The sequence below is a fragment of the Brachyistius frenatus genome, unplaced genomic scaffold (genome assembly GCF_029030835.1).
Source record: "Brachyistius frenatus isolate BFR_SWC_R1_liver_20210118 unplaced genomic scaffold, ASM2903083v1 Contig_142, whole genome shotgun sequence".
Taxonomy (NCBI): Eukaryota; Metazoa; Chordata; class Actinopteri; family Embiotocidae; genus Brachyistius; species Brachyistius frenatus.
Window position 1 is genome coordinate 4,318 of NW_027210741.1, and position 24,601 is coordinate 28,918.

A 24,601-nucleotide genomic window follows, 5' to 3' on the forward strand; every position below is an offset into this window, starting at 1 on the left:
GTTCCTTCTCCCTGTTCCGGAAAACCACAACAACCACAACACCGATCCAAACGTTTCGGGACAGGACGAGGACTCTGGGCTTTACGGGACCTTCGTGTCGGTAGTTTTTGAGCCCAAGCTGTTTCATGGGCACCCAGGAGGGAGAGAGAGGTAAAGGCAGCCGAGACTTCAGTCCGGGGAAAGCTAACGACACGTAACACCAACTTCCAGCTAACGTTAGCCGCCGGGTTGTTGTCGCTGTCCTGCTTTTACTTCGCCTCACATCAGATGTTTAGACAGATGTTTTAGAGAAAACTTTAATTTAAGGTTTTGGGGCCGCTGTTGGGACATTTTCTGTTATTTGTTCCATTAGCAAACATTAGCACCGTTAGCTAGCTGCTTTTGAGTGAACTCAACTGGTAAAGTTGAAGTAAACAATGTTAAAGGTGACTCAAAGATGGCAGGTAGCGTCGGGGCGAGACTTTGTTTTGATCCCGCGGTCCAAATACGTGATCACCGGTGGAAGTTATCTCAAATAATGTCACGTAGACCGGTAGCTGCTGTGGTTAGCAGATGGTGTGTGTGTGTGTGTGTGAGAGAGAGAGACGGGGAGTGATGACGTCTCCCCGCTTTCCACCAGAAGTTTACCGGGCAATCATGATCAGATTAATCTCCAACTGAATCGGATGTAAGAACAAACAACCAGTGAGTTGTTGTCAAAAAAAAAGAGTTGTGTCAACGAAAAGTCCTTCTTCATACATGCTCCACTGAGGTGCCCCATTATTAAGGAAGTATTGTATTTATTTAAAGACTCTGCTGTTACCTGAACATCGCCTCCTTTGTTTTTCTACAGATTGGGTTGATGTGGCAAATGATCTTCTCAGCAAGTGTCACATACATTTACGGCTGCGGAAACTGACGGACTGTAATGCAGATGTTTTCATTGCTTTATACGAGAACATCTTGGGGGAGAAAGTTCCAGGTAAGAACAAGTGATAGACCCAGCAAACGTAAACACAAGTGGTTGATCAGAGGGTTAGTCGAATAACAGAAAAATCGGAAGCTATATAAACTATTTTGATAAGATTTATATTTTTTAGGAATTTTGTTTGAAGCAGGAATACCAAATTTGCTGTTTCCAGCATCTCAGTTGTGACAATTTGCTGCTTTTCTTTGTGTGATGCAATAATAACCTGAGTGTTATTCAATTATTTTTCATCACAGATAATTAATTAATTGATTAATTACTATTATTATTATTAATAATCAGCCAAGTAATGATGAAGATAACCATATTTTGTTGCCAAAACAAGATTATTAAAATTTTAATCAGAAGGCCACTGACCTGCCATCTCCTGAGTGCTCAGCATGTCTGGAATGCTTCTTAAGTCCAAACATAGCACCTCGAGATTATTAATGGCCCTAAGCTCTTTTCTTCATGTTAAGTACAGGGAGAGTAAAAGAGAGAGAGAGAGAGAGAGAGAGAGAGTGTGTGTGTGTGTGTGTGTGTGTGTGTGTGTGTGTGTGTGTGTGTGTGTGTGTGTGTGTGTGTGTGTGTGTGTGTGTGTGTGTGTTTCTATAAGTTTAACATTGTTGAACATGTGTGCATTTTCACCTTCTCTGGTCTCATGTATGCAGCCATTGGTCAGTCATGATTTGTGTGCTTTTATGTTTGTGTTCAGATTATATTGCAGCACCAAGCAGTCAAGAGGATGATGTCCATAATGTTCAGTCAGTGATTGATTCACTGTCTCTAGATTACCTTCAGATCAGCCTCTCTCACATCACAGGTACAGGAAAAACTTTCACTTGCAACAACGCTGAGTCAAATATCTGTCTAAAAGTTTAAATGTGCTTGTGTTAGAGAATAACAATTATGATTTGCTACTTCTACATATCTGCATAAATTTCCTTTGGATCAACTTGAGAAAATTGTATTTTGTGCTGCATGACAAATGAATATTTTGTGAACGGATATGCAGAAACATAAAGACAATATATTTTTTTCTTAAATATCAAAACTGATAAGTACAGAGTATGATGCTGAGTGTGTTCTCAGGGGAAAATGTTGTCAGAGGAGATAAAGAGTCCATCGAGAACCTCGTGGAAATCTTTGATGGCCTCCTGGAATATCTCAATGAGGAGATAAATGAGGAATCACAAAATGGTGGTAAGAAGATGAATATGTCACTTTTCCCACATCAGCTTAACAGATAGTACTATTATCTTCCAGCAGAGTAAATTATGGCTCTGGACTCTTATTTTTCTCATGAAACTGCTGTTTCATGTCACAGCTGAGTGCATGATCATTTTTTTAGTCTGTAATGTATTTAAACATATAAAGACTTTGCTTTAGTTACTCAAAAAGCAGAGCTGTTTATTGTGGTGTGAATGTTGTTTGTGCCTGAAATGTTCATTAGCTAAGGTGACATCTCTAAATTTAGTGGCAAGCTGCACTTCATCAATTTTATGTTTTTGCTAAAAAAAAAAAAAAGCTACAATAGGGCCTTTTTGACTGCAAGTGTTTGTTATTTGTTGTGATATTTCACAGCAGTGTATCTCACACTTTTCCTCAGACCGTTGTTGACTTTGTTGAGTCGTATGTGGGTTTTTTTCCCTCTTTAAAATTCCAACGAGGTCATGGCATGTTGTCATCACAGATACTGCTTTCTCTTGAGTTTTTAATAGTTTTTTTGTCCCTCCCTCGGGCTCATTAGTGTGTTTCATGTTTTCAGAAGGACTTATTGACAGTCTCCACGAGGATGTACCTGGTGAAACCAAAGGGCCAGCAGCTTGTGATGCCACAGAGCAGGAGACGAAGCTGGAGGGGGCGTCTTTGTCGTCCAGTGTCGAGTAAGAGCCTCTCTGCTGCATTAACTCCACAAACACTAAGAAACACAAGATGACTTCATGAAAGACAGATTATATTGTTTTCACAAGAAACATTCCATTTTGGAGGATTTATTATAGTTTTTATGTTTAAATCATGGTGATGTGTGTGTGTGTGTGTGTGTGTGTGTGTGTGTGTGTGTGTGTGTGTGTGTGTGTGTGTGTGTGTGTGTGTGTGTCTTTCATTTCTGTGGTGATTTTGACCAAACTCTCCAGAAATCACCAGGTTAAACAGCGTGGACAATACTTTGAAGTTCTGTAGGTTATAATATTATTTGTTTGGCTGCTCAGATATGGTGGCTGTCACAGTGCAATGTCATCGACAAAGTTCCTCTGTTTAAACCCAAACATACCACTGTTGCTCCTTGAAATGTAAAGTCCACAATTTCCTGTATGTTAGGGATATTTTCTCAGGAGGTGTTTGAGAGAACAAACGGTCATGCAAGCACTTTGGCAGTGTGTCTGTCAGGTAAATTCGATGTTTACTCTTTAGACTGCCTCACAGACTAGTTAAATAGGATAATACGAACAAACACCTACATTTTAAAATATGCAGTATACCTTTTTCTGATTCATTCCAACTGGAGTCTCCCTCATGTATATCCTGAGAGGAGGAGGAGGAGGAAGAGATGTGATGAATGCATACGTCAGTGTTACAGAGGACGTGACGTGTGGTGGAATGTGGACCAATCTCAAAACTAAGTAAAAGAATACCAACTTCTCTGTATGTATTGAGCTCTCCCACAAACCAAAACACTGTTGACAGTCATGTTTGTTACACATGACTCTGACCAAATCATTTAGCTTCTGTGCAGATCAGGTTGTCCATCCTGTTGACACAACAGCCAGCCAGGCAAACCCCCGAGCAGCAGTGTAAATACTGAAAGCTTAATAGCCGTCATAACAGATGGCAGCTGCCAAACATCTTTGTGTGCTGGTTGTGGCACTGCTGGTGTATTTATTCACACTCCTCAATACTGTTGATATTTATGTTTTGGAGGGATTTACAATAGTAGTACAGTAATTGAAATATGTATATGCACCAGCAGCAGTAATTTGCCACTCTGACTTACATGCAATTAGTTGACTATTTCAGTTGGCATTCTCCTCCACTTCAACTATCTGTGGGTTACTGCTTTCAAAATCCCTGTCCTACCGTCCTGCTCGCTGAACAGATTTGAAAAATGAAACTATTAGATGAAGATTAGGATTATGCAATGAGGCAGACCTGTTTGGTTTGAGCTATTTTTAATGCCACGGCTCGCCTAACTACGTGAAAATGTTCCACCAAAACCAGATCCTCCTGACAGTATTTTGTAAATGGCACTGCCGCTGGCTGTATCCTGGGTTTAGTGACACCCAAGATGATTGTTATTGGTTTAAAGAAATACAAACAGGCAGAGGTTTTTTTTCCAGCTATACCAGAGTGATATTTAGGTGAAGCCAGACTGTTCTGCAGTGCGTTGAGAGCACGGTGGAGAGTGGTCTGGCTAAGCATGACTACCCTTAGATCAATACAGCGAGAGAGAGAGATACAGTGATGGTTTGATAAATCCAGAGCAGTTCGTTTGAAGTAAACATCCAGCTATTTAATACAGTAAAGTGCAAACCTGTGGTTGATATTGTTTTCCCATCATTTAGATCTGCTGTTCATTCCAGTAAACAATCCCTCCATTCCTCGATTGCTGAGGAAATAGGATCAACTAGTGAGCTCATTGGCCTGGGAGTTTCTGCCCGCACATTTACAGACAAACCAGAAGGTAAGTCATGCATACACAGCCCATCTTTGCTTCTGACTGAAAGATTTTTCCTTTGTTTTGTGGTCGGTGTCACTTCAAAATGTTTCAGGATTTCTCTTTTAGTTTGAAACTATTTTAAACACTTGGGAGGACAAAAGTTGGTTTATGCATTAATCAAAGTTGTCCGTCTAAGTGTTTCAGTAAAGAGTTGTTACCTGACTTGAGGGGTGTACTACCAAGCATGTTCAACATACCGAGCCTTTCTTTGTCTGAGCTGGCTCAACAAAGCGGTAACTCGCCGTCAGAGATAATCAGTACTACGACAGTAGTTCCTCTGTTAACTCAGGCTTTCTGCTTTAGGCTCTGAGGGTGTTCACATAAGAGAGGAGGTGTTTGCAGCATCTGGCCAATCACAAACACGGACAAGTGTACTGACAGCAGAGCCACAATTTAAAAAAATGAGGAGCAAACTATAATCTTAAAAAACACAATGAAGTTAAAAACATAACCCACACTGAAAGCAGCACATCTGCAGCTGCTAAATGAGGGAAGGATGGACAAAGAAATTGCCGCCTGTGTCAATGTGTCACCGAAGTTGAAACTCTTAGCCTATAATATCACCTTACCATAAGTGCACAGGAAGATCGGACTATTACATGTGCCTATTTCATTAAATTAATTTATCACCTGCGAGGTGTCAAACAGACCAACGAGCAAATAAATAAATATAAAAACATAATTCAAACCGGTAGGTAGGTTTACTGTCGTATTTTGCAAGTATAAGTGCAGTGATTTAGTGCATCAATCAGTCCTTGTTGTAGGATGATATCAGTAAAAAACAACAACATGTGAAATTAATCTATACCTCATATAAATATCCCAGAGCAAAGACACAGAAGGTTTGTTGGTCTCTGAACTCTCTGCCCCCTCTGCAGAGGACTGTCTCACTGTCTCACTCCATGTACCGAGCTCCACTGGATCATCTTTGATTGGTGATGATATTTTTCCAAGAGAAGTGATTGGTCAGTAGGCGGTACTTTGTTACGTTTTGACCCGATATCTCCAACATAACCTGCTCCGGACCAGGTTAGGTTTGCAGCATAAGTTACCATGGTGATCTTGCCAGTTTAAAAGAGAGCCACCTTCGTGATACTGACAACTCCGGCTTTAGTCTCAACATACCTCGCTAACCCACTAATCTCACTTCGTAGTACACCCCTCTGCTGTTAGCTTCACTGCATACCACAAATAAAGAACAAGGTGTGGTACATGATACTCTAATAACTCTTTTAGATAAATCTGATTCATTGTTTCTTTCTTCAAGGACCATCTGTCCCTCCCCTCCCCTCTGATGGAGTCACTATCTCTGGTCCTGTGGACAACAAGGAAGCTCCACAGCCTGAACCGACGCACTTGGCCATCCCTCTACATCCACCCAAACAGTGCAACACCCCTCACAGCCTCAACACAGGCCCACAATCATCCGGCCCTCCCCCCACAGCTGCTGGCCTCAGCCAACGGCAGTCACAGGTAACTTTTTGATACAGAAGGATGAGGTTTAATTGCTTTATAATCACATTATCTGTTTGCAGTTTGAAATGACATGCAGACTTTCTCTTCTCAAAGTTTAGAAGGAATGTGATATGTTAACACTCCTACTTGCACTTCCCATTTTAGTGATTCCGGTATAACGCAGGAAGGATAAGCTTATGCCTACTCAGCCTTAACTGAATCATTTAAAATGGCTGCAACAGGATGTTCCTTCAGTGATAAACTTCTGTATTTTAAGCTTCACATTACTTCACTTAGTTTCTATAATTCTGTTCCAACTGTGAGGTTATGACTTAATTTCTACACGCACATAAGCTGTCTTTCTAATGTCTGTTAAGTTAAATGAGAGTAAAAGTCCGATGTACAATTACAAGTCTGCAACCAAGGAAGGTTAATAGCTTGTATGCAATGATTTCCAACCTGTTTTTCTCTTATAGTCACGTTTTCCTTTCTTGTTTCGAGTCTCTTTGCCATCTAATCATCATTTCAAAAGAGAATCACTGGAATCAGGAATTGTCGACTTTACACCATCACACTTTTTAAGATTACCTACACTAACAGGTGCTGACATGCTCCTGACCTGGTGTTGTGTGGCTGCTTGCACAACTTAACCTATGACCTTCTCCTGTAACTCCGAGTACACAACAACAACCACTACAAAGTTTGTCCTCGCCTTTCTTTTGAGTTAGGTGTTTGTAGTTTGACCCATCACCAGGGCCAATGTGGTCTGGTTTTTGATGATTTTATAAAGTTTATGTTCAGTACTAAACTCCCTCCCTCTAGAGTTAATGACCTCTGCTCAGTTCCACAGTAAACTCATCTCTCTGTCTTCCTCCTTTCACTTTCCTTCTCACAGACCTCGAAAGTGGAAGCTGAGACTATTGTTACCAACGGACTACATTCTCCTGCCGTTTGCAAATCACCTGGTAAGTCAAAGCACATGTACCTTTAGTGTCAGTGAGAACAAAATGTCAAGTGGTAAATTGCTTTAAATCTGGATGACAGTTCATTGGATTAAGGAAGCCTGCTTGAACTTAATTCAAATGATACTGGAGTCGACAGTGGCTTTCCACACCAGCTAACAAATTGTAGAGTTTATCTGCTGAGCCACTGTGACCAGGAAATCCCCCTACAGAGTGAAGTATCACTTAGTTGTTTATGTCATGTGTTTCATTACCAGCTGTGAGTGAGAGGTCTTTGTCCAGACAGCAAAGAGCCGAGACAGAAGTGGAGGGCGAGACACTCGAGGTGAGAGAGCAGCAAGCCTTTACTTGTACCAATCATTTTACAGTAAGCTGTAACACACGGAAACATGTTTAGATCCTCTGTGTTCAAGTGCCCAGTCAATCCTCATAAACAATTCATTGGATGGTCACGTTCAGATCGGCACCCTGGTTGCTCTGTTTAATGGAGGAACACAGGATGATTAACATGTGCTGTAACAGTTTATGTGCATTAAGTAAAGTTACCACTGTTTTCTCATTTCTTCAGCCCACTAATGGAGGTCCCAGGAGGGTTTTATTCCGCACCCAGCCAGATGTGCTCTTCCTCACCCTGCGGGATGAGATGACACCCACAACCCCTTCGCCACCAGACACAGAAGAGGAAGATGAGGCGCACTTGACTTGCACACAAAGATCGAATGATAGACGAATAGGTCACAGGGATAGAACAGGCCTCAGGTAGGACTTTAGACTTAAGCTATAAGAAATATAAATTATATCATAGAATGTATTATTTAATGTTAAGAAAATGTAGTACTAATTCTTTTCTGTGCTGTCTGTGCAGCAGCAGAAGAGCTCAGGAGGGTTTTGAAGAACCTCTGTGTTATCGCAGACAGAGGAACAAGCAAGCAGAGGAGGAGCTGCATCACATATCTGAGAATCTCTCTCATCGACTGGAGGAACTTGATCAGGTCAGTGTGTAGATCAAAGGTCAGCGAGGTAACAGCACATGAATATTTTGTATTCAAGTAAGACTAAGGGGTTTCATCTTTACAGTATGTTTCTCTTATGTCGGATGTTTGCCTTATTCCAACAGGATCTTTCACACAGTATCAGCACTGTTTTTAAGGGAGTCCTGGTTACATCATATTTTAGTTTTTGGTCCTTGTGTACTTTTGTTTTTGTGTAATGTACCTTTAACACGTGCAACTGCGTTTTATGTGTAATTCCTGTAGATGCTTAAACGAGTTCTGAGTGAGAGTGGAGAGTCCAGTGAGGTCAGAGAGGAGGACATGCGTTCCCACCACAGCGCCAGTGTCATGGACTGTTGCTGGAATGCCAGGCAGCACACGGGTATGTATGCATTCTGGCTAAAAATGTAGTGAACACATTTCTTTTATAAAGAAAGCAAACCGCATTCATGTTTTTTACCCCATTAACAGCAAACAGCAAAAGCCCAAGCACAAGTTTTAATATTCATCAAGACTTGATGTTTAGTAATTTCTCAACTGCTTGAAAATAAAAGTTGTAGGGATTTGTGGTTGATTAGCAAAAGAAAAAAAAATACTAGTATAGTTTTACACTTAATTCAAATAATCCTATTAAACTTTGTTATTTTAACCATTAAAGATCTAAAGCCAATTAATTACTGATGGCATTTCATAGTTTCAGGGTCACCTGATCCTGAATCCACTCAGCGGTCACGCTCCTTATCCCCCTCTCCTCCACGAGACCATCCCTCCCCGCAGCGACAGTTAAAGGAAGCCATGGCAGAGGCCTTAAGTCTGGATGATGGAAAACAATCGAACCTCACAGCTTCAAGGGGAGGAGAGCTACGCCACAGAAAACCTCGAAAGGTATAAAAATCGTCACTGAGGTTTCCATTTAAATCACCGGTGTATTATACAATGATATATCAAAGACATAAGCGTGTTAGTTCCTTTTTGACTTGTTCACTATAGTATTCATGACTGGATTCCTCCTCACTGACAACTGGTTGTGATTTGTTGACTGCTGAATAGATTTAAACGCTACACTAAAGCCCGACTGGGAGGCTTTGAACAGCAGTTTTTGGGACAATCAAGACCAAGTTTGTGTTTACAAATTGGTCAGCAACTGCCTGTAAAATGCACAAACCTTTCCACTGTATTGGCAATTTGTTTCTCACCAATACACTTTCCTCAAAATGGTATTGGCTGAAAAATGTATCTAAAATGATGTTAACCACTATCACAGTTTGCTTAGAATAATTCAACTCGCAGTTGAATAATATTTTATGCTAAAGTAATTGGCCACATGCTGCATCCATCTTGTCTTCTGCTGAGAAAATTCATTGACTCTCTTTCTGTCAGTGTTTGGAGGCTAACGCCTACGAGGAGGAGTTGAAAAGATATGAAGAAAAACAGCGGACAGAACTGAACAAGGCGCGCCTCAAAGCTCAGGAAGCAGTAAGTCATTAATATGACGTCTAGTACTATCCGCTGTCACTTCCATCTGCTTTCCTCCAGGCTTTTTTTTTTTTTTAATCATTTGGTCTTTACAGGATTTCTGAAAAAAAAAATCTAAGTAGATTATTTTAGTCAGAATATGTGTCTTTTATGTTCACTGGCTCTGTGCTTGTCATGCTTTCTTACATCATTACTTCCCTTAATGACTTTTAAAACTTTGAGAAAGATCACATTTATTAGACTTAGATAATACACAGGCAGGAATATCCTTATTTATCAGTTTTGGTAACAATGAGATATAAATGTTGTAAAATGTAGTCGCAGCCTTAAAACAACAACAACATTTTTAATCCTGTCTGCCGGTGTACTTGTACCGTTAATGTAATGTTACACTAATAGCATCTCTCAGTTGACAGAAGCACATTTGTTCAGATAGAAAGCAAAATTTTAATGTATTTACAACGAAAATGCAGTTAGTTGTAAGGCGGTAAAGACTGTGAAACATTCAAACATTATGTATTGAATAATAAGTGTGGGAAACACTTACTCGATATTTAACATAAAAGTACAAATTATGCCTCATTTGTTTTTTGTTTTTTTTTCCAACTGGAATCTGGAGCAGAACTTTTTTCACCAACAATATCACAACCCCTCAGGTTGACCTGGTATAAATTGGCGATAACTCAAACTGGGGTACAAGCATTGATGTTAAACTTAACAATAAAGCCTTCTGTTTGGTTGTGAGTGTTTAGAAGTTTCTTCTAGTTTACTAAACCGTGTGTGTGTGTGTGTGTGTGTGTGTGTAGGAGCGAGAGTACAGAAAGGCCATACTAAGGGATGTTTCTCAAGCGCCCACACTATCCCCAGCTAAAACGAAGTCTCAGCAGCGGTCACAACGTAACGCACAAACACCACCAGGACTGAGACGGGTGGAGGCCCCCAGGAGAGCTCCATCAAGTAAGTTAAGACATATATTTACCATATGGACCTTCCAGTGCAGTTTCTGTGCATCTCGCATTCATTCGTGCTTGAAATATAACTAAAAGTAATAATATTTCTCAAAATACTGGAATTATGATTAGTTGTCCAGATCAATGTTTCCTCAGCACATTGGCTCCTTACTATATCTGCAAGCAGCATTTCTCAGTGTCTGAGCCAAACTATCCCTATCTGCTTATTTATTGCAATTGTGTTTACCACCAAATTAAATATTATTACTTAAAACAACCCTGCAGCAAATGTAAAGAATTGTCCTCATCAGGCAGCTTCCAACAGCCAAATGACAAATCCACCTTAAGCCACACCTAAAACTGGGTTCATGCCCAGATTCAGATTTATGAGTCAATCAAATCTATGACAAGAGTTGAGACTGTTTCTGAAGTGTCTGATGGGTCGCAGGACTCTAAGACTGAGGATTCAGAAGCTCTTGTCTCATTGTGTTGTGATGACTGAGCCTGGGCATTTACGGACACCTTGTTCTTTCGCCGTCGAGCTTTCCTCTTGTGCCGTGACTGTGACTTGTAAATATTGATATTTTTAGCTTCAGGCCGGCTCGCCCACGTGCGCTGATAATCACAGAAGTAACAGCTCTGATAGACGATGAAGTAAAGATCGTGAGAGACTTTGGTGTGGCGGGACGTCTTGTTGCACGTCGGGCACTTCTTCATCAGCTGCAGGATGGCGTCCTCATCAACAATGTGCTGTGGAGTTGGTCTGAAATGCATCAGAAAAGATAGCTGGTTGTATGAAGCATGGCTACAGCAGGAAAGAAATGGGGTTGTTGCTAAATACATTTCTGCAGGTACAACAGCGGTAAAGGGGTATTAACCTACCTTCGGTGAAACTGAATGCAGTCTAGCAAAGCTTTGATGATTATACTGGGTTATTCTTAACCTCAGTGTTGTCTTTGCACAACAGGAGCGCATCATCACAGTTACTTGCTGACTTACTTCTGCGTGGTTGAGGCGCTCATCTGTGATGGATTTACTTGAACACCTGTGAATTAAAATAGTATAGTCAGTCAAACGGATCCTTTGAGTCAGAAGTTGGTTTACTTTAATATTGGAAGAAAGAAAAGTCATTTTCTTTTCTTTTTTTTTAGGACATTAGGACAGTTTTTCACATTATTGTTGGTGCAACTCTTCAGCATAGCGTTATTATTTCAACATTTTATTTAAAAGCAGAAGTTTGGAGAAAAGTCTCTACTTCCTCACGATTCTCAGTTGCTGTCAAAACAACGCAATGTCAGTGGCTGCATTGAACTTTATGCGCAGCGCTGGCTGACTTCGTGCTGCAGGCTGGACTTACTAATTTGCCCGATGGTTGGAAATTTTGTCCGACTTTAGCCGGCGCTGCTAAACGCCACGATGTCACGTGATGTTAAAACCTCGAAGGAGTGATGCGGCTGTCTCTGGTCTGGAAATTTTAGAGAGCAACATGTTTGGGTAAATAAACAGTGTCAGTTCATCTCATCGCTTAAAAGACAAACCACAGAGCAGCTGCAGCTTTTCCACACAGAGTTACATGAACAAGCTGCTGCTGAGACACAGCTGGATGGATTTTTTTTTTATGTGTTGGCAGGTGTGAAGAATCAAGAGAGCAGGATAGAATAGACCAATCAGAGCAGGTTAGAATAAACCAATGAGAGAGCAGGATAGAATAGACCAATCAGACACTTTCTCACTAATTTAAAAAAAATATAAGCCCCCTCCCACTGCATAAAAACCCTTAACTCTGCAAGGTTGTAGAGATTTGGGGAAATGATGCGAGATGGATTGGCGGGTGGAGGCAGACTCCTGCAGCAGACCTCTGTATTCAAGTCTTCAATCATCATGCATTCACAAAAGTACCCTTTCCTATTAAAGCCCAACAAACATTTTACAGAAAAATGTGTATCGTAATTTTCTCGTTTTCAACGTGTAACTGGTCATATTAAACTACCACTGCAACCATGTTTTTAAATAATGAATTGCACTTGAAGAGGAGACTCGTGCCGTTTGTCGGATCGTATGAAAATGTAAATATTAAAGAGTCCTTGTTTCATTACAAACAGTATTTGATGTTCTGGTTCGTGTCTCTCTCTCTCTCTCTGTCCAGTGAAAGTAAAAGAGAATGACCTCTTACCCGCGCTCCGGGAGGAGTTGCCTCACCTTCACATCTCCTCTCATGCCTTGGGTCGGATGTGGAAGCAGCAAATGCAGCAGGTGGACAGACTCCACGCCCAGTCATCCTCTCTCGGTCAGCGTCGCAGCAAACTGTCCAGCCAGGTGAGACGGAGGACATTAAAGATCAGCATTAAATAGATTTGTGTCTCGTCCTCCTTCAGAGTCTGGCCTGAACTGTCGGTGAATAGATTAAACCTCTCGTTTGTCTTCCAGGTGGACGAAGCCCAAAGGAAACACGACCTGCTGGTGGACATTGTTCGTCGAGATCAGGACCACAGCAGACGTCTGGTGAGCATCGACACACGAACGCAGCGTCAACAAGTTTACCGTAACGGCCCACGGAGACGCAGCATTTTTGTTTCTGTTAACGGGCTGACATGTTGATTCTCCAGAGAGACTTCAAAGATCGAATCCAGCAGCAGAAGTTGACGCAGAACAGACTGAAGGAACAGAGGCAGGAGATCGCCCGCGCCAAAAAGTACCACAACGACTACCACGTTCAGCACCGCGCCCGTCTGATGAGGGCGCGCACCAAGGAGGAGCGGGTGAGCAGCGAAACGCCACGCACTGCTTTCTACTTCAGTTATTGGCCTGAAGCCACAACTTACAATCGTACTTTTTTCTTCTCGTCATTTTAAAAGTTAATTTATTAGTTGGAGTCATTGTATATAAAATACCAAACGTGGAAGAATGTCACTTTTTTTTGTTTTGTTTCACCTCTCGGTGTGATATCACAAAATGTTTGCTTCGGATCACGACCCAAATAGATTTAAATGGCATAAATATAAAACAGAAAAGCAGCTAACGATCTCATTTGAGAAGCGAAATCCAGCAAATGTTTTGACTTTTTTGTTGTTGTTGTTGCTTCCGCAAACCTCAGGGACTCGGTGGACTTGAGTTTCGTCCACGTAGTGTACTCAACTCTTTTTCTTTTTTTTTTTCAAACTTGATTAGTCGTGTTCAGACTCTGTCTGAAAAAGTATTTTGCATCGTGTTAGGTCAGTTAAGTTTGACAAGATGACACCAGTGTGGTTGTGTGCGTTTTGCAGAAGTTTCGGCAGCTATTCGAGGAGGGTTTGGAGTTACAGAAGGTCCGTATGAGAGAGCAGAGAGCCTCCGCCAGGGAGCGGCGGCTGGAGCATCAGAGACGACACCAGGATCAGATCAAGTCCATGGAGAACTACTACAAAGACCAGGTAAGACACAAACACAGCACACGCAGTCAACTATGAAGGGAAAACAAAACAAAACAGGAAGTCCCACACACTTTTGTGTTGCATTTAAAAGGGACATAATAATTTACTTGTAATTTTCCAGTGAAGTGTGACATGCTCTTTCTCTTTCAGTTTTCACTACTGGCTGAAAAACTTGCACAAGAGCGGCAGGAGATCCATGTTCGGAAAAAGGCTCAAGAACGGGTAAACCCTTGTTTTTAAACTATTCCGAGTTGTTGGTGTCGGTTTTTAATTCAAACTTCAAATATTTGTTGGACTAACGGGAAAAAAAGTCATATTTAAACTGTATCGAATCAACCAAAGTAGTTTACCTTGCAGTCCAGCAGAGGGCACTCTTAAAATGCACTCGGCACCATCTACCCCTCACTCACCTCATGGGTAGCACATTTATGAACAAAGCCAGCTCAGTGTTACAACACCTGTGATGACTCACCTGCTGGTTTGTTACTTACGTGGAGGCTCGAGGAGGCAGCAGAATCGAGTGGAAAAACACATCGACTGTACCACTTTCAAATGTTTCCCTTTGACGCCGTACTCTCTGCCAGAAGCTCATAAATAGTCTGTCGGATATATTAGTTTGTTAGTTTATTTACGAGGACGCGCAGCTATTTGGGATCGAGCTAGTTGGTTTCCAGGTGACGGACAGAACTGGAGCCATGACACAAAAAGTCCAGCGCTGCGTTCGAAATGACGTGCTTCACTCGGTACACTAACAAATAGTGCTCTTCCATGTTAGGACTCTTACTTGTGTAGAGCAGGGATTTTGACAGGGTAGTGTTGTTTCAAATCGCACCCTGCCGTTCTGCACTGACAGGAAATGACCTCAGCATGTGAACACGTCACCCGCCAAAATATCTACAGCTTTTAATTTGACCCAGAAATGAACATGTTTTTGTTTCCCGTTTAACACACTGATTGTTCTGTCCAGCAGCAGCAGCAGTGAGAAAGAAACACTTTTGTGTGGTGTTCAGGAACACCTGCAGCTTCCTTCAATTGAAAATTCTGGTTGGCCCCGCCCCTTCCTCTATGGAGCCAAGATGGCGACCGTTTAGGGTGGAAAGTGTCCACACAGTGGAGACTTCTTTTTTGGAACATTTTGAGTGCGTCATCCTGGTGCTTTTCGTGCACTGCGTGTTTCTGTACTTGACAGTGCGAACGCACTGATGCAATCAAAATAGTGAGAGTTAGTACACAAGTACGCGGTTTGGAACGCAACACGGCTTGTACCACAATCTCAGGACACGCGGTGCTGTTGCGACACCCCAGTGGAAAATAAATTCTCTCGGACCACCAATGGAGAGAAATCACTGGGTGGGCGTTAAATTCAAATGAATTAGGTGATTTTAGGTTGTTCGGGCCTGTTTTTCACAAGTTAAAGCCCTACTGTAAATGCAGTTATTGCTGTTCACGGTCGACACCATATCACAGCACAATAGTTTTACATGTAGAATTTTCTGTCTGAGATGCTTATTTTACTTTTCCTGGACACCGTGGTTATAGTACTGTAGTCACGAAAAGGTGAGTCCCACCTGTGACACAGTCACGGACATTTTTTTTTTTGATGCAAATATTAAAACTACAGGAAAGACACAATTTATATGACTGTATTGTTCAGTTTTTCCATCTGGGAAATGTTTTTAAATTTCTTTTTTTTCCCCCCCAGGCTCTGCTGAAGATGAAGAGAGAGCTTCGTTCCCGGATGGAGCGTGAAATTGGTGAACTTCAGAAGTTGATCATCCAGAACGACGAGGACGACTATATCCAGGACCTGGAGGTCCACAGGCTGCGTAATCGGGTCCAGATGGCCTCCTTCCATTACAACACCAGCTACCTGCACTGACCAGAGAGGCTGCACTCATCTGGCTTCAGCTCCACTCAAATCACGGCTGGTTTCTAGCGCTGCAAGAGACTTTTCTGATCCTCGCAAACTTAACGGTACGAGAACTTTACCCGTGAACAGTACTGTCTCCTCAGGCATCTTCCCTCAGAGATTTGCACAAAAGAGGAAATTGTAAGAACTTGTACATGTCCTAATTATTAATTATTAATGAACTGAACACTCCAACGAGATGTAGCTACTAGCTATCTTAGCCAACTCTTCCTCTCACCTCAGCTGCTACACCTGAACTTAAAGACACCTTGGACGAAGTCCTCGTCTTCCCTGGGTTTTATTACTTGATTACTAAGAATGTTTTAACTCCCTCACTGTGCAGTCGTTTGATGTTAATGTAGCAAAAAAAAACAAAAAAACCTAGTCAATTGTTCTTCCTCTTGCCAAATAAGGAACACAGATGCAAAGTTAGTAAGTGTAAATGTCACACACTGACAAGACTTAACATCCTTTGTTTTTCCTTTAATGTGCGATGTCTTCCTTTTAAATGTTTTAACCATGTAAGTGGATTATTTATTTTTCAACTTTAACTGTTGGATTTTTAATTAACCTGGTGCGTTTTCGAATCGCCAGGGGCAACGATAATCGGGTCTTTCATGACGTCCCCTTCCCCTCGGCTCCATCGTGATTGTTTTTAACTCTAAGACTTAATAGTTTTGGACCAAAACACCATTAGTTCCCATGTAAAAACACCATCTACTGACATTGTGTCTACTGACCACACCAGTACCCTGTCATCACCTATTAAATATGCGGACTCACTCAACTCCAGCTGCAGTGCGTCAACGTTTTGTTTTTGTTTTTTTTTACACGAGATGCCCTTATTGAGGTTTAAAGCCGATCCAATGTTGAAATGGAACGATACCAAACAAACATGAAAGGGAAACTTCAGCTTTTTTTTTTTTTTTTTTTTTAAACCTGAACTCTAGTTTCCCGTCATTTTGGGAACAACTTTTGATATTAGGCCATTATTGAGATCTTCAGCCACATAATGATCTGCTTCGGAGCGTTTGTGTCCTGTCAATTCACGTCCAGCAAAACTGCCTGTTTCTACAACATTATGGAAAGATCTCCACCCCAAATCTCAAGACTCTGGTCCGAATTTAATGCGAGCCAGACCTACTGCAGATTCAACATTGCATTAACATGCCTTTTTCCAGATCACGTGTATAAATGTTTAACCAGTGACAATGAAACGGATCACCAAATTTCACCATTGTTTGAAAATGTGACATTAGTCCTCATTTGATCATCTGCGTGTTGTGAAACCGAATCGTTCCCATTGATCTGGAAATCACCGTCGTCTTTGTCTTCGTCGTCGTCATCTGGCAAGTTCGTCCATTTACGGCGGCTCTGACAGAAACGGCACGTCTGGTGAACAACGAGCTTCAGTCCTCTGACTTGTTTTCCAACTGCACACCGCCGGCCGCATTCCCGGCACGTCTCCAACAGCTGAAGGATGCACTCTTCGTCCACGACGAACTCTGACGAGCTGAAGTTGTCAGAAAAGACGGAGGAGCAGTTAGTCACATTTACATCTGCAACCACAGTGTGGAGATAACCGACGTGATCAGTCCGGGTCTGAAAGCTGAAGACGAGGAGACGGATTTATGAAACCTCGGCGCAAATGGATGTTAAGTGTTAAAATGCAACAAAAGTCTCGCACAGTATTCACATCAACTCACCTTTCCAAATCCACCAGGAAGCGTCCATCTCCCACAATTAAAGGAGCGATGATTTCTTTGTCTTCTCCAACTGTGTGTCGATCAATATTAAATAAATTCCTGTCACTTTTCCTGTAAGCAATTTGTTTGAAATTTTGAAGGCATTTTGTCTTTGCTAATGTGACTCACCTCCGTTTTCTGACCGTTTGGTTTTCGTATGCTCATCTTGTGTTTTTGGTCTTTTCGGAGCACCTTTCTTCTGCTTCTCCTTAAAATAAGACGACAGAGAGTTGATTTATATGGCACATGTCACAGAAACATAAAATACAATGAAGATATTAAACAGTACGTTAGCATTTTAAGTTTAGAAGTTCTAATATAGCAGAAAAATAAAAGTTAATGGCTTTATGATATGTACAAACAAGTAATACAGAAAAGACCAACAAAAAAAAAAGTTTGGGTTTTCCAGCAACTAAACTCAAAGCAGATTCATTGGCTCAAGAAATTGATCAACTGTTTTTGATTTTAAATATCAGAAAAAGGCCATTTGAGTTCCAGGAGTGTGAAGTGAGTTCTTCACTTGCCTTGTTTGTCTGACTAATCACCCAAAAAAAGTTTAATTTACAACGATGTGAAACAGAAAAGTAATACACTCACACATTAGAAAAGTTGCAAACAGATGTCTGGTTGTTTGTTTTTTGTTTTTTTAAATTAAGAATGACCGAAACAATTTTGTAATTATTAAAAACCGTTGTGTATCTATAGACGGACGAATCCTTTCTGCTCCACATGGGAGATCAGACAGTCACACTGACCTTTCCAGTTTTTGATGGGCGAACCGGCAGAGGTGCACAAGTTTCGCGCTCGGCTTCATTTGATGAGTATTTAAATGGGTATTCATAGTTTTCACTTTCACTGAATAATCAAACAAAGAAACACACAGGTATGAATTCATTTAATCGTTCCAAGTATACTTTTTTTTTTTTTTTTTTTGTTAAATGAATTTCACCAGCAGTCATCATAACTACTAAAAGGGACAGTTTGGTTTGTTGGAATTGAGGTTGTATGATAAAAACCTGTGTTATATCGGCACATCTCCAGTTTGAAGAAGGAAGAAGTTGTACCAGCACAAGAACTAAAGTTACATGCTGCTGTGGACAGCTCAGCAACCAAACATGCTGTTTACAACTCCCAAAAAAACAATATCCGTTTACGTGTACTGTATGTTGAGAATATTTGTACAGCTTCACCTCGCAGCTCAGGGAACTGAAGCGGTTCTATTGCTTTCTTCACAGCCACCAGACTCCCTTTACAGAAACAGTCATTTAACATGAGAGTTGCTGGTCAATTGCTGTTAGTGAGTTTGGGGTTTTAACATTATTAAGAGGTCACACAGAAACACAAACATTGTTAACAAATGGACAAATGTCCTGTTCAGCAAGGTAGAATGACTGTTTTTGTCAAGAGATTCTGGTGGCTTTCAAGAGAGCAACAGGTACATTTAAGGGCTGTGTGATATGAAGGTGAAGTCGTGAAAATATTTAAAAACAGCGTACAGCTGGGCTCCTTGAATTTTTTTTGTCCTTTTTTCGGAGGGCCTTTTTTCTTAAGGTGGCTGAAACACGTTTTGTTGCTGCTTCTCCAAACTGGGGACGTGTTGATAATACAGACGATGGAAAAATGATGCAGCCTCAATTCAAACAAACCAAACTATCGCTTTAATGCGAAAGGAGGACACATATTCACATCGGCACACCTTTCCAAATCCACCAGGTAGCGTCCATCTCCCGCAATTAAAGGGGCGATGAACTCTTCATCCTCGACCTCTTGAACTGTGTGGATGAAATTTAAACAGACGACTTTCAATTTTTCTGTAAACAGTTGGTTTGAAAGTTTTAAAGCCGTTTTGATTGCTGACGTGACGGCGACTCGCCTCCATTTTCTGACTTGTTGGTTGTTGCCCATTCATATCGACGGTTTGGTCTTTGACAATTACCGTCTTTTTTCTGCAGCTCCTCAAAAATAAGACAGATAAGAGCGATGCGTGGAAACGGGCAGCACAGTCCGATTTGTGTAGCACATATACCAGTATTACAAAACACAAGTAAGACAAAACAGGATGTTAACATTAAAAGTTAATAAATTCTAATATAACAGAAAAAAAAAGTGCAGCGTCTACAGCTGGCAAAAATATATGCAATGACTTTATCAAATGTGCAGAAAGATAATACAAAAGAGAAACAACTATTCTCTTTTCTAGCAACTACATTTGCATGATGAATTTGATTTTCAGTTTTTCCCCAATCAATAAACTGATAAATTGTTTCGACTATAAATATCAGAAAAAGGCCATTTGAGCTCCAGGAGTTGTTTGTGTTGTCTGACTAACAGTCCAAAACATTTAAATTTCCAAATGATATAATTTGACACTCTATATTACACACTCAATACCGCGCACAGTTTTTGCATTGCGAAGTATTTCTCACCTTGTTGAATTGTCTGAACGACGAGCCGGTGACGTTGACGGCTGCAGATCGATGCAGAGTGGCTGCTGTGGTTCCACCGTTCCCCGGCTGACTGTTCCACTGACGGGCGAAATCGCAGAAAGAACATATCTGTGACACGGACAGAAGGGTGCTCCGGACACACTTCTGCACGTCACAAGTCCGGCCGCAGGTGGGGCAGTCGCGAAACAGGTTCAACAGACAGTCCTCGTACACAATATACTCGGTGGCCTCTTGTGCTGATGTCACAGGTCTGTGGACAGAAAAAAAAAAAAAAAAAAAAAAAGGATCAGATGACATTCATCTTTATTGTCATAGTACAAAATACAGATACTAGGACTACTAATAAAGTTACACCCACATTAACAAATAGTAAAAAAAACAAAAAAAAACCTGCACAGGCAGATAAAAGGTATCAAACTGACAGGGATCACCTGAAAACGGTGGAGTCGTGACTGGACTTTGAAGCGGCATAGGGATCGTGTCGCGTGTCTTCCGAATCTTCGACGCGTCTCCGTTTCAAATGCAGGTGGTTTTCTTTGACGGTGAACCCCGCAAAGTCTGCTGGCACGTCCGTGCTGATCCCTTTGGGGGACAGCTTGACTTGGATAGCTGTAAAAGTCACACGTTGTATACTGTACAATTGCTCCTAGTTTAAATGGGTGAACTAGGACTAGAACTTATCAAAATAAATGAATAAAAGACACACCAGTGGCACACCTTTACTTCGTCTGTGTTTCAGAGTCAACTGTGACAGCTGTGTGGCCACCGTGGCCTTCGGCGTCTCCCGTGGCTCACACTGACAGCCCACATCTCTGGTCCTTGACCACAAAGCAGCCATGCTCTAAAAAGAACAGATAAAACAGAATCAGATTTATTGATCGGGTGTGTGGCGGTCATTTTGACACTCACACATGCAATATTGGATCATTTTCCCTTAATAAATAAATGACCAAGTATAATATGTTTGTCTCATTTGTTTAATTGGGTTATCTTTATCTACTTTCAGGACTAGTGTTAAACTATGATGTTGTTCTAGGTCATATTGATGCAGAAATATACCAACAACAACAACAACAACAACAACAACAAAAAAACGTTCAAGCACCACTGTACAGTTTAGTATGATCTGTAAATGGTAGAAGAAGAACAGGGGATACACTTTTAAAATCTTCAATTGAAAAAAAATAATATTTCAAAACAAACAACCTCACACTCAAGTCGTCTGATAAGATCACAGCTGATGTGCGTGGTTGTCTTTCTAAAAGTGTGTTGACACGGACTGCTTTCTGACTACAGGGCAGATGCACGTACATATTCCTTCAAGTGGCTCTTCGTTGACATCCCATAACCAGACAAGCAGTTTACACGAAGCACGTTTTACCTCAGCAGGCTTAACAGTGGCTGACATCATTTAGCACACCGCAGATTAGTTTTGACAACAACAACAACAACAAAAACATAAGAAGAAATGAACTCACCGCTTGACCCACGTGCGGGTTTGTACCCGCCGTGTCTCCGGGATAAACGCACGGCACAGCTTCGGGCTTCAATATGAGTTTTGTGGCAAATCCCATCTGTTTCTGCGTAAAATTTTCAAAATAGTGCTCCGGAAAATGGCTACTGCAAACCCGAGTTTTGTCCGGCAGCTTCGCTGGGACGCTCCGATTTTTCCAAATAAACTGCACCCATTTCTCTCGGAGTCGCGGGTCCTTCGGCAGCACGTGGAGGCTCACGGACTCCCCTTTTCCGACTTTACAGCCGAACACCGAACACGTCTCCGACATCGTTTTGACAGCAGACACTTTGTTAGTAAATCACCGTGAATGGCTTCACCTGTCCTCTGGGAACTCTGGTTTCATACTAGCTTTATGCTATTGACGACGAAAGGCCTGCCCCGGAAGTTAATACGATTGGCTCCTCGGGTCGGTGACGTAGCAAATACTGGCTTTCGGTTGTTGTTTGCTTATATTGACCGGAAAGGCGCTGCTGTGATTGGTTGTCTCCCTCACGTATACCGTGGGTCGACGTCAGTGGAAAAAGAGGATGTTTCTATTAAACATATTTAAATTAAATGTTGTGTCCAACGCTGATGTAAACCGTGTCTGGTCTGTACATTTGTCGGTGTCAGCTCATCAGTCTTGAAATACTGACTCATACGCTTAAAATACAAAACAGAGCAGCTGTGCAGGTTTTCCTGCTTTCTGATTAATCTGTAACGGAGTATTTTTTTTTTATCCTGCTCGATTTGTACTTTTACTTAAGTGAAGGTGCTGAATACTTATAACAACACAGTCAGAAGTTAATAGTCTTGCAGCTGTGAACTGTGAGTTATAAAGCCTGTTAAAATAAGCCTCACCCCAATGCATTTAAATATTGAGAAATTGGTGTACTGTAGTTTTACTTTAGTGTTTCCACATCGTTACTTTTTATCCATGACACTTAAGAGGGAGATGTTGTCATTTTTACCTCTCTACATTTATTTGTAGGGCATATAAAGAAATTAAAAATTCCTTCAATCTGGCTGCAGCTGGTTATTTTCACTGTTTTTTTTAAACCCGCTGACTAAATGTAGTTCCCACTGGAAATGGATTAAGTGGTGTCGTCACAGTTCTGACCCGGTGCAGCCGGAGAAGAGCAGCTGAGTTCTGAATGACATACTAGTTCGTACTGTTTAGTACGTACTGCAGCTTACCTTAAAAAGTAAAGACATACTATTTCATCGTAAAAATGCGCGTTGACCTTTGACCCACGTGGTCGTATCCATCGCGATCCGTAGCGCGACGTTTGAAGTAAAAAGAAAAGGATGCGATTTGGAACCATAAGACGAATATACTGACTGCAGTGCAATCAGATGAGCAGCTGGGCACCAGCTTTGAATCAGTTTTTGCACATTAAGACAGTAACTGATGCCAATGCTTGTGACTTTTGCCAGACTCGCGTATTTGAGCAGAGGAGGAGGAGTTAGGCAACCTTTCAACTTGCTCAACAGATTTATTTAAAAAGAAAAAGGTCATGAGATTAGACCACAATGTGAGAATCCCGATCACATTCAGATCACAGTTCAGTCTGCACTTACAGCTCGTATTAATAAGCCTTCTTCCAGAGCACATCTGCAAATGTGAGTTTAACCAGTAACAATGAGAACGATCAGCAATCTTCAACATCGTTTGAAAATGTGACATCAGTCATTGTTTGATCATCTGCGTGTTGTGAAACCGAATCGTTCCCATTGATCTGGAAATCACCGTCGTCTTTGTCCTCGTCGTCATCTGGCAAGTTCGTCCATTTGCGGCGGCTCTGACAGAAGCCGCACGTCTGGTGAACAACGAGCTTCAGTCCTCTGACTTGTTTTCCAACTGCACACCGGCGGCCGCATTCCCGGCACGACTCGAACAGCTGAAGGATGCACTCTTCGTCCACGACGATCTCCGACGAGCTGAAGGAGACAAAGACGATGCAGCAGTTAGTCACATGAACGTTGTCAGATTTGATTTAATTTACCAGCAAGAGCCTCAAACTGATTTGAGTATTCACATGAGCTCACCTCCCAAAATCCACTGGGTGACGTCCATCTTCCACGATTAATGTTGTGCTGAATTCTCCGTCCTCGTCTTCTTCAACTGTGTGTGGATCCATTTTAAACAAGTTACTGTCAATTTTTCTAAAATACAATTAGTTGGAAGTGTTTTTCTAATTGCAAATTAAACGCTGACTCACTTCCATTTTCTTTGTTTTCTGAGTGTTCGGTTGATGTCTGCTCATCCTGTCTTTTGGGTTTTTGACATTTAGCATCGTTTTTCTGCAGCTCCTGACAATAAGACGACAGAGAGCTCAGTGGAAACAGGAAGCACAGTCGTATTTATAGAGCATCACAGAATTCCTCAATTGTGAGTCTGTAAATAGTTTTTGTTGTCTAAAAATGGGTTTTTCATGTCTGATATTTGTTTCAGAATAGGAAATCAAACTGAGACACAAAAATACGGACTGACGGTCAACACTCACCATTTCATTTTTTGATGACTGGACAGACGAAGGTTCCTGCTCAGCTATATTTGGTGAACTCATTGTGAATGGGTGTTCACGGTGCACACCTTCACTGAATAAACAAGACAGCAAAAATGCACAAACATAAAAATGTATTCAATAATTCTGAGTTGATGTTTTACATCAAAAATACTTGATAGTTAAAAATGACGTTAAATAAGAGATACAATGTGTCTGTTTATTAATTACTTGCATACATAGTTATTACCAAGTGAGGAAGTGATACTTAAAACTTAACGGACATATTTACACACAGATGGTCTCACCAGGTCTCAGTTGAAGAGCTTTTTTGAAGTCGCTGCCGTTTAGGGCGACTCTCTCTCGTCCGAAGATAACTGGAGAAATAGATAGAGCGACACTTTATGGAGATATACTGGCTGTGGGAGACTCCACATTCTTTATATGCCCTACAAATAAACGTAGAGAGGTAAAAAGTACAATATCTCCCTCCCAAGTGTCATGGATCATAAGTAGAAAGTAGCATGATGTGGAAACACTCAAGTAAAAGTACAAATGGAGCAAGGTAAAAATACTCCTTTACATGTAA

General features: G+C 41.3%; 2 protein-coding genes across 3 annotated transcripts in view; one reads left to right on the plus strand and one right to left on the minus strand.

Annotated features, from left to right (window-relative positions):
* On the plus strand, positions 1 to 16,610 carry LOC138630783 (centrosomal protein of 95 kDa-like). 2 transcript variants are annotated; one of them, XM_069715344.1, is made up of 21 exons: positions 1 to 150; positions 833 to 961; positions 1,662 to 1,769; positions 2,039 to 2,149; positions 2,715 to 2,832; positions 4,510 to 4,628; positions 5,932 to 6,137; positions 7,015 to 7,084; positions 7,339 to 7,406; positions 7,650 to 7,840; positions 7,947 to 8,073; positions 8,338 to 8,455; positions 8,768 to 8,958; positions 9,454 to 9,549; positions 10,356 to 10,506; positions 12,646 to 12,815; positions 12,927 to 13,001; positions 13,106 to 13,258; positions 13,763 to 13,909; positions 14,060 to 14,131; positions 15,612 to 16,610. In XM_069715344.1, exons 1-21 carry the CDS (start codon positions 126 to 128, stop codon positions 15,786 to 15,788), a joined length of 2,622 nt encoding a protein of 873 aa, XP_069571445.1. In that variant the 5' UTR covers positions 1 to 125; the 3' UTR covers positions 15,789 to 16,610. The 2 variants fall into 2 exon arrangements, with proteins under 2 accessions (XP_069571445.1, XP_069571446.1); XM_069715345.1 differs by having other exon boundaries at positions 7,950 to 8,073.
* LOC138630839 (uncharacterized) overlaps positions 15,804 to 24,601 on the minus strand; it is a 13,582-nt gene continuing 4,784 nt past the window's right edge. The window contains exons 5-19 of the mRNA XM_069715419.1: positions 24,321 to 24,389; positions 24,013 to 24,106; positions 23,728 to 23,818; positions 23,555 to 23,630; positions 23,163 to 23,446; positions 21,489 to 21,820; positions 20,728 to 20,851; positions 20,442 to 20,619; positions 19,990 to 20,260; positions 19,437 to 19,518; positions 19,260 to 19,335; positions 18,319 to 18,418; positions 17,693 to 17,771; positions 17,525 to 17,594; positions 15,804 to 17,331 (exon numbers count right to left, since the gene is read on the minus strand). Of these exons, the coding sequence (XP_069571520.1) occupies positions 17,040 to 17,331; positions 17,525 to 17,594; positions 17,693 to 17,771; positions 18,319 to 18,418; positions 19,260 to 19,335; positions 19,437 to 19,518; positions 19,990 to 20,260; positions 20,442 to 20,619; positions 20,728 to 20,851; positions 21,489 to 21,820; positions 23,163 to 23,446; positions 23,555 to 23,630; positions 23,728 to 23,818; positions 24,013 to 24,106; positions 24,321 to 24,389 (2,218 nt within the window). The 3' untranslated portion in view covers positions 15,804 to 17,039. The remainder of the gene's footprint in view (positions 17,332 to 17,524; positions 17,595 to 17,692; positions 17,772 to 18,318; positions 18,419 to 19,259; positions 19,336 to 19,436; positions 19,519 to 19,989; positions 20,261 to 20,441; positions 20,620 to 20,727; positions 20,852 to 21,488; positions 21,821 to 23,162; positions 23,447 to 23,554; positions 23,631 to 23,727; positions 23,819 to 24,012; positions 24,107 to 24,320; positions 24,390 to 24,601) is intronic.